This window comes from Terrapene carolina, unplaced genomic scaffold (genome assembly GCF_002925995.2).
Source record: "Terrapene carolina triunguis isolate 2854851 unplaced genomic scaffold, T_m_triunguis-2.0 Scaffold180, whole genome shotgun sequence".
In the NCBI taxonomy this organism is placed as follows: domain Eukaryota; kingdom Metazoa; phylum Chordata; order Testudines; family Emydidae; genus Terrapene; species Terrapene triunguis.
The window spans coordinates 11,474,192-11,484,347 of record NW_020664531.1 but is presented as its reverse complement, the minus strand read 5'-3'; the positions used below and the strand labels follow the sequence as shown (position 1 = coordinate 11,484,347).

The following is a 10,156-nucleotide window of genomic DNA, read 5'->3' as shown; positions in this document are numbered from 1 at the left end:
CTGTGCTCATTTTCAGAAGGGAGATGAAGCAATGGAGCTATTTGGGGTGCAGGGAAGAACCACAAATTGGTTAATTGATTTTATTTGGAAGATGAACAATGATTGTATGTGTGCATGTGGAGATAGGGAGTCAGAAATGTATTGTTCAAGAGAAGGGTGTGTCTAAATATCACCTCAGTCCTGACATTTATTTTGAGCACCATCCACTACAGTTAAATATATTTAAATATTTAATTAAATTAATCTATGCTCTCTCCATCCTGAAGTAGGGAAATTGTAGTATTAGGACTTAGGGTTGTATATGGACACCTCCTTCCCCTCACCTATGAATGTGCTATGTCTGATCATTTTTAATCAAGGCCCCTCTCAAGATTTAGTCAGACCCTTTAACACCTTTAAGATCATTTTAGTCAGCTTGTGAATCTCTGGAAGATGAGCTTTTCTGAACTGTAGCATAGAGCCTCCCTCAATACTAGTCCAGCATACCTGATATAAAAAATTCAAAAGAACCATGCCTCCTCCCATTTATTTTGTATAATGTTGTATCTTGTTCATTTTGGGCTGATTTCAATTTTTAAGGTACACTCTGACTGCTTGCCACCCATTTCTCACAGAACCCTTCTGACCATGTCATGTCTGCTCAACACTAGCTTACATGAGGTATCCAGAGACTCTCAAAGAAACCAGCTTACATCCTTTTTCCCCAGTTAATGTTGAATGAGTCCAGGTTTCCACTCAGCATTATGAAGTGTACTCCAAATCTTGATTAGAATTCATGCAAATTTTCACTTTTACTGTGCAAATCTTTTCGTATCATGCCTCCAAAAGGCAGCGGTTCAGAAGAGCACTCAATTGTGGGCAAAATTTTAAGCATGTGTCATCCAATTGAAGCCAACGAGGGGACTCTCATACTTAAAGTAACGCATGTGCTTAAAGTGCTGTGCCAGAAAGTACAAATATAAAATTCAATGAGTGTACATACGTTCCTGCATTTTATTATAAGCTATTTGCAATACAAAATAAAAAAAAAGATCAAGGACAGAGTTACGCGGAAATGATTGCATGGAATCCTGGGCTTACTGGCTTTATAGTGTGTAGACATAATTGCAAATAGGACTGTAATGAAATATTGCTATTAAAATTTATCTTTAGAAAATCAAGCCATCCCAGAGCCTCCTCTCCCCATGAATCAACTAGCAAGTCTCTAATGTGTGTGTCAACTTTTTGCTTTTTTTCATGCTCACTTTTAATTACTCACCTGCTCACTTCTTTTTCCTGGCAAGGTACAAAAAAAAAAGGAATTTGAACTCCTTTCCAGCCATCCTTGTATGTTCATGTAAAGAGCATCACAGGGTGTGGACATATTCAAACTTGGATAAAACATCTTAAATGTTCAAGACATATCTTCGTGGATTGCCGTCATCATCAGCTCCTATTTACCTCCCCATAGTTCCGCCAGTTTTGTTATAATCTGGAGTATTAAAATTCATTGTCTTGTACACTCAGTTGCTATTCTACATGATTGCTCTCCCATACAGAAACCCATTTCCTAAGTCAAGTCATTGTTGCATTGCAACAATGCATGCTTAAGGGAATGGAGTTACTTTGCTATTTGCCCCCAGAAACATTTTCTTCTGGCTCACAGAAAGCCAAAAGTGAGAGTTCTCATTATAAATAAAACTGAAGCAAATAAAACAAGAAAAGGAATGCACACATCACGTCACAGGTTGTGGTTTTAATTTGAATAATAGGTCATTTCTGGATGACCACATTCAGTCCTGTTTTGCAGGTAAGCTTTATTAACTTTTGTGTGTCACGATATTTGTAAATGTTTTTTGGGTTCCAGACTACATCCAGGAAAGCAATCAGAACTTTTGGATCTAGTAAGGTTATGAAAAATGTCAGCTGTCTGTGACTTTTTCTAATAATGTCCTGCCAATAATTTTCCTCTCTCTGGATTCTTTCTTCCTCTTCCAAGGCCAATTTCACCCTCTCCATCCTTTCCTGTATCTCCCTTAACTCACGTATTTGCTCATACTGCTCCTGATGTGCAGCAATCTTCCCAGCCCTTGGTTGCACCTTCTTTAACATGGCATTAGTGTCTTCATTGTAATCCAGTTGACATGCCAAGGTAAAGTCTTGGGCTGCCTCCTCCCAATGCCCCAGGAGCATATGTGCTTGCCTTCTCCACTTTTAAGACTCTGCTGAATTGGGGTTAAGCTCACAGGCTCTGTCACAGGCTCTAATGGCAGCATTCAGCTTCTGTAGTTTCACAAAGACACTGGCTCGGTTAATGTACAAGAGGTTGAAGTGAGGATTCAGCCTGATAGCATCCGTGAACAAGTCAATGGCTTTCTGAAATTCACCTTCATTCAGGGCGGCAAAGGTGTGTTCCCTCTTTTCATTGACCTGCTCTATCATCTCATTTGTTATTTCCAAATATTCATCTCCCATCCCTTGGGGATCATCCAGATCTGGTTCAATAACACCATCATCCTCAATTTCCAAATCACTCTCCTCACTCTCAGCTGCCTCTGGCGATTCCTCCTCCTCCTCGGCTGTCTTCTCTACAGAGGTATTGCATTGAAGAAGAGATATGGGATCTCCTATGATCTTCACATTGTCACACAGTAAACTTAGCTGCTTAGCCCTCAGGAGGTCTGGATCCTGTCTGTATAAATGCACCAGGGCCTGCAGTTTTTTCAGTCTCCTAAGATCCATGACACCCTGACCCGCACAGTATAGAGGAATTGGCAGGTTGCTGTTCTGCTTGTAACCAGAGAGAGATGAATTAAACAGTAAGCTCTTCAGAAGAGAAAATCACTATGGAGCTGCAAATGAGCAGAACAACCTGTAGCTTTCCCGTGCTCTAGTATAATGCTGCCAGTGGTTAAAAAGCTGTACTCTAACACTGTGGATTAATGTCATAATACATGCAAGTTCTGGTAATATAATCAGTTCTGATATAATAGCATAAAAACCTAACTGTATTTTTCTCATTATTTTGTATCATTTTTTAAAATGTTTTAAATATAAGTATATAAATGCCCAGGACTAAGTACAATATGTGCACAGATGACAGATGTGCCTGCTATACAGTATGTTTCATGTTTTTAACACTGGGATTTTATTATCTCTACAATTAAAATGGATTTCCTAATTAAATAGCTTTATCATTGTCTAGTACCCAATGTCTGGCATTTTTTCTGGTTTAGAGAGAATCTTATGTAAGAGACTTTCAAACTGCCTTTATCTAGTGGGAAGAGAAGATCATCCTGACTGTAAGGTCAGGAGACAGAAGGAGGAATCCCCTGGTTCTCTGTTGCAGTTTTTAATGATAAGGAGTGAAGAGCGTAAGTGAGCTAGGTGCCCAACTCCCATTGACTTTCAACAAGAGTTAGGCACCTATTGTGCTTAAGCAGATTGAGTAATCCTGCAGTCCTCACACAATCAAAATTCTCATTGACTCAAGTGCATTTTGTTTCAGGTGTGACTATAATTATACTGTAACCCAAACTTATTTATATTGTGGGCCACTGAGCTCTTCTCTGCAGTGACAGACCCAATATTGAGCAACTTTGAATTTTTATCTATACACTTCACTTGGTCTATCTGGTTAATAAGAAGAGGAAATTTTCATAGATCCAAAGAAACAACATCCTGCACTGGGCCCACAGTAGTTGAGGTTTGTGCTAGATTTACTTCTCTCTCTCTCTCTCTCTCTCTCTCTCTCACACACACACACACACACACACACACACACACACACACACAAAACCTTTCTCCAGCAAAAGAAAATGTTCCAATCAAAATCAACATTATACATGTAAAAATCAGCCTTTGATAGTTTGTGTGATTAGTCAGCTTTGAATGTTTTATCAACTAATAACATGGCATCTAACTAATAAAAATGCTTAGTGATTGTGCCTTGTCTTTTTTGTTTTGTTTTTAAATGGAAAATGCTAATGAGGTAAATAGATAAAGGAGGATAAGAAATGACCTTGAAATTTAGGCTAATACATCCTATAAGCTACTTTCCTGTTTTAGGTCCCATTTCAGCAAAATACTTAACCACAGGCCTAAATATAAACATGGGCAACTCAATTTGCAATGACACAATCTTCTTTTCCCCACACTCTCAAATCCTTTTTATTACACTTTTATATTTAATTATTGTGGAATTTGTTTGTGAATAAATAAAATCTTGTCATCACATCTCCTAAGATTTTAAGCATGGGGAGAGGGGGTGGAAATACCTGGATAAATTCCAGTTTTCACTGATGTCCAAATAATTTAAACTTGGCCCTATCACAGCTTGCAAAACTAGCCCCTTCAAACTGTATACTTTACACAAGAGAGTTAATGGAGGAAAACTCTTCATTCTGAAAATCAAGAAACAAATAATAACACTATAATTTAGGAAGATAAAAACTTCATATTTTCTGTTGCAGAACAGGGTGAAAATTATATTTTACTATAATGTTGATTCATGAGACCTAGTACATATACTGGTAGTGTTCATGAAATATGCCATGGAATATACCAGGAATTATTAGGTAGTGTCTAATTTGTAGTTTATTTGGCTTTTCTCTGAAGATTTGCAAAATGCCATAGATGAAACTCACCTCTCTCAGCAATGATTTTTAAAAAGCAACTCAACATTAAGGGCTCATCCAGAATGATTTTTTCCCTAACAAGAGTTCTCAATTTCTAAAGCTTGAGTTTTAATAGAAAAACGTTAGCACAACTCATAGGAGCACAGTACTTAGAGATGAAAAAGACCTATTATATCATTTAATCTGAGTAAAATTTTCAATACCTACATGACTTAAAAGCCTAAATCTCATTTTCAGAAGTGACTTAGGGCCAGATTTACAAATGTATTTAGGTACCTACATGAGTTGCTAGCCAAAATTCAGGGTCTTGTAGGCTGTTCGGATCAGGAGGAGAAATTGATGGAGTCTGCTACCTTTGATGCAATCTTCTTTCTCTGTTTAAAAAGCATGTATGAGGTTTTGCTTCTTTGAATACAAGAGGGACCAAACAACAGGAGGTAGTTGCTTTCTGTTCTCGCTCTCTCTCTCTCTCACACACACACACACCCTCCATCCAGATCATTCAAATTCCTGAGCAGACTCATATACCCCTTTGTTTTGGTCTTAATGGTCTCTTATAGCTAACTTAAATGAAAGGGCAATGGTTAAACCTTTAACATGACTATAGGTGCCTAAGGGATTTACAAAAGAACCTAAGTAGGTAAACCTCTAAGTCCAATGCACTTTGAATTAGATTTTGGCTTCTAAGTGCCTAAGTCACGTCTGAAAGGGGACTTCAGCTCCCAAATCACTACAGCACTTTTGATAATTTTACCCTCTGTCCTTTCTCCATGCATGGTAGGCCAGATCTTCTAATGGTATACATCTAGGGTGAACACCCAGTCAAAAAGGGACCCTGGCAGCTCTGGTCAGCACCGCTGACCGGGCAGTTAAAAGTCCAGTTTGCAGTGCTGCAAAGCTAAGGAAGGCTAGTCCCTGCCTGTCCTGGCTCTGCACTGCGCTCCAGAAGTGGCCAGCAGGTCCGGCTCCTAGGTAGGGGGGACATGGGGCTCCGTGCACTGCCCCCTTCTCAAGCACCGACTCCGCACTCCCATTGTACAGGAACCATGGCCAATGGGAGCTGTGGGGGTGGTGTCTGTGGGCGAGAGCAGCACGCAGAGCCGCCTGCCTCACCTCTGCCTAGGAGCCGGACCTGGTGCTGGCTGCTTCCTGGGCGCAGCGTGGAACCAGGACAGGCAGGAAGCCTGCCTGAGCCCTCTTGCAGAGCTGCTGACCAGGAGCCATCGGAGGTAAGCCTGTGCCCCAAACCCGAGCCCCAACCCCCTGCCCCTGCCCTGAGCCCCCCAAAACCTGGAGCCCCCTCCTGCACCCCAAACCCCTCACCCCAGCCCCACCACAGAGCCTGCACCACCAGATGCATCCCTCATGCACCTCTGCACCCCAACCCCCTGTCCCAGCCCAGAGCACCCTCCCACAACCTGAACCCCTCCGCCCCACCCCCAGACTGGAGCCCCCTCATGAACCCCATACCCTTCATCCCTGGTCCCGCCCTACAGGCCACACCCCCAGCCGTAGCCCTCACCCCCTCCCACACCCCAACCCCCAGCCTAGAGCCCCCTTTCATACCCTGAACCCCTCATTTCTGATCCCACCCTGGAGCCTGCACTCCCAGTTAAAGCCCTCACCCCAGCCCAGTGAAAGTGGGGGAGAGTGAGCCACCGAGGGACGGGGAATGCAGTAAACGGGGGGTGGGGGAGGGCACGGCTTCAGGGAAAGGGCGGGGCTAAAGTGTTCAGTTTTGTGTGATTAGAAAGTTGGCAACCCTATTTAAATCACCATCAGTCCACTGAAAAATCAAGCTCCTTTAAGGTATATCAAGTTGGGCACTCCAAAACTGAGGCATACAAAATCACTAGTCATTAATGAAAACTCAGGGCTGTATCTCTGACTCCCCCAGTGACAGGAAACAAAGGATTAATGAGGACAACGTTATGGGAAAAATCTATATTGCATGTATAATATGAATCTTGGAGATAATCCCAAATTAAATACAATTTCAGAAACACCTTTGAAATTACAGACTTGATAATGCCTTCCTTGTACACCCAAAATTGTAAATCTAATCAGTAGAGGTTTTAGGCACACAACAAATGCATATTTATCAACCAGTTGATGGAGGAAGAAATTAGTATTACCAAGTGGTATCCTCATTAGAGGAAGACTAGAAAAACAGTGGTAATCATGCATGACAAATCTATTGTAAGTGAAAAATGCAAATATAGAGTCTCCAGAGATTTAAGTGATCAATGCAGAGATAGTAGAATGAAAAGCAATGGGGAAAAAAATCAGGATATATATCAGAAAGTACATTTAGCCTACAGAGAATCATCATAGCTGTATAATGGCTATCCAGGCAAGATTACTTAAGCAAAAACATTGCATTATTAAAGGAACAATTAGCTGGCATCAGTAGGCAATGGAGCATTTACAAATGGAAGTTTATAAAAGCTAGTTAGATTGAATGGTCTTTATTAATGCCTTAAAACCTTCTAACACATGCTGTCAGGGCAAACCTGTTTTGAAAAAAAAGACCATTATCTTTCCCGATTGTTAGATGTGGTCTCAAAGCAAACTCTTTTTCATGGCTCAAAAATGTTTTAATCCTTCTTTCTCCTTAGTTTTCATTGTCAAGCACATCTACACTTTTGAAGATTTTAGTGGTATATCTAGCCCAACCAGATGCAAGAAACACTGAAAAGTTTGCCACCTTCCACCATGTGTTTCTTAAAAGTTGGGAATTAATATTTGCAATTTCCAGTTGAACAATTTCTGTATTCACAAATATTATTTTTTTCTACAGATGTAAATTGCCATTATTTTTCCTACTCTGTAACAAGTGTGAAATCTGCTCATTGGGGTTGTGCAACACTTAACTATGTAAGTAATTTTTCTCTCTTACTCTCATAAGGAACTTTATGGTAAAGGGAGTGCTTATGGAATTTAGTTTTACATACAAATGTTACAAGTCTAAATACTAAGATGAGTGAACTTGAGTGCCTGATATTAAACGAGGATATTGATATAATAGGTATCACAGAAACTTAGTGAAATGATGATAATCAATCGGACACAGTAATACCAGGGTACAAAATATATAGGAATGACAGAATAGGTCATGCCAGTCAGGGATTGGCACTATATGTGAAAGAAAGCCTAGAGTCAAATATAGTAAAAATCTTAAATGAATCAAACTCTACCATAGAATCTAATTCCATGCTTGAATAATAAGAATATAGAAGTAGGGCTGTATTACCAACCACATGACCAGGATGGTGATGATGATTGTGAAATGCTCTAGGAGATTCGAGAAGCACAAAAATAGAAAACTCAATAATAATGGAGCATTTCAACTATCCCCATATTGACTGGGTGCATGTCACTTCAGAAAGGAATGCAGAGATAAAAAATTGTAATACCACAAATGATTGCTTTTATCTTTTTGTCTATACAATGCACAACAATTTGAAAGGACATTTGCTTTAATTGTTTAATTTATTTTTAATTTATTTTTATTTTATATTTTATTAAACAAATTCACAAAAGAATTTATGAAATTGCCTCTAAAATATACAAACAAAAATTCAAGAAGATCCAAAGATTCAATCCCTGGACAATCGACGGATCTCATCAGCCTACATATAACTTTTCCACTTAACTATTACAAAATGTCCATATGTAGGATAACTAGACTATGAAAAACCAAAATTCTCCTGTATCAACAATGTGGAAGCTAAATGCTCATATAGCACCTTCAGAACAGAGTAAAAATTGTTATACAAAAATAAAAAATAGTAGCAAAACCAAATCAAGGCATTAGAATAATATGGTCTTTCCTAAATTGAATTGTTTTGAGAAGGTGCCATTTTTAAGCTCTACTAAACCTTTTCAAGGTGACTTATGGAAGTCCTTGAAACATTGTATTCTGACAGACATGTAACAGTGACCAAAATGAAATGGGTCATTGAATAGCTTAGTTTCCAGTGATATAGCACTGTGAGTGAGGCGACATTACATGGCCTTTATTCCTGCGGAGAATCTGCTTGGAAATACTCTAGATACTGAGATATGGGCACGATGTGGTCTGCTTGGTGAAATCCTGGCCTCACTGAAATCAATTTGAAAACTCTTAGTGACTTTAGTGGGGCCAAGAGTTCCCCCAATAAGGTTCCGGGCTAAGGTTCTCTAACACACAGCACAGAAACAAATATTTCATTTTGATGATGAACTTCCTTTCCCTTATTTTTCCATATGTGTGTGTGCATCTGCATGGTATGAAATGGCAGTGGAGCACATACAGAACTAGCCATTCAAAACTTCACATGCCCTGATGCTAGAGAGGAATCTTATATTTTATGTATTTATTTGATTGAGTGATTTATTTATTTAAAAAGAAGAACTTAGTGTTATTGAATGGAATTCAACCTGCCAGGAAGAATTTTTTTTTCAGGTTGGAGGACAGTATTTTTTAAAAATAATTATATGTAAGAAGAAGAAGAAGGAAATAGCAACCCTGTTCCTCTGTTGGTGTAAATCAGCCATAGGTCCACTGAAATTAATGGATGTAGACCAGTATACGCTAGCTGAGGGTCAGGCCCATCATGTATAATTATAAAGATAAAAATCAATGAACCTAAGGAAGAAATTGTCTACAATCACAAAACAGTGGGAATATTGCTACAAGAGGCTAGCATAATTAGGGAAGATTGAGTCAAATTGTAAATTCTAAGTGTCTTAATTAACTTAATTTATGTAGTTTCAGGTTTGTCTACACTGGAATGCTTTGCTGCACTAATTAGACCACTTAAAGGAGCAAAAATAACCCTGGTGTGGACATGACTATAACAATATAGCTTATTCCAATATGGACAGCGAAATAAGCTATATATTGCTGTAAGGTAGTCTTTACACCAATAGAAAGAGCATACCAAGCAATAAGGGGTATGAATATCTTTAGGTATATTCTTAATGCACTTTCACTCTCAGACCCTGGTCCAAAGCCCACTGAAGTTAATAGGTGATGATCCTTGACTTCAATGATCTTTTGATCGGGGCCTGGCACATACAGTTTGATTTACATATTATAAGTTAAGCATGTACTTAGTGCATCCATACATAGCAAAGTACTTAAGCATGTGCTTAAGTCCCAACAAAGTCAAGCACGTGCTTAAATGCTTTGATGAATGGAGATAGACTTAATCACATGCTTAAAGTTAACCACATGCTTAAGTGCTTTGCTGAATTAGGGACTCTTTATCAATCTCTGTCCACACGACCAATTTTCATTGAGGTCAACAAGAGTTTTGTCCACTATTAAGAGCAGTGCAAGGCTCTGATGTAAATTACACTGGCACATCACTTAGAAAAAGCAAAAATAAATTACAACATAGACGTTTGTTCTGAGCCTACAAATTCATATATCCTCCTTTCTCTAACTGGTCATATATAAACAGTTAAGAAAAAGAAAAGAACTGGGAAAAGGTCTGCAACTCAATCCATACTCTTCTACTCTTCGAACTTCTTCTCTCTGTTACTAACAAAGC

The 10,156-nt window shown here is 39.1% G+C and overlaps 1 protein-coding gene across 1 annotated transcript; it reads right to left on the bottom strand.

The window, feature by feature from the left end:
• Positions 1–2,193: 2,193 nt before the first annotated feature.
• LOC112117088 (hsc70-interacting protein-like) lies at positions 2,194–2,721 on the bottom strand. Its single transcript, XM_024214953.1, has one exon. The coding sequence runs from the start codon at positions 2,719–2,721 to the stop codon at positions 2,194–2,196; it is 528 nt and encodes a 175-aa protein (XP_024070721.1).
• Positions 2,722–10,156: the final 7,435 nt, after the last annotated feature.

Excerpts from the sequence above, each read along its gene's own strand:
- LOC112117088 (XM_024214953.1), bottom strand. The coding sequence starts at position 2,721 with ATGGATCTTAGGAGACTGAAAAAACTGCAGGCCCTGGTGCATTTATAC.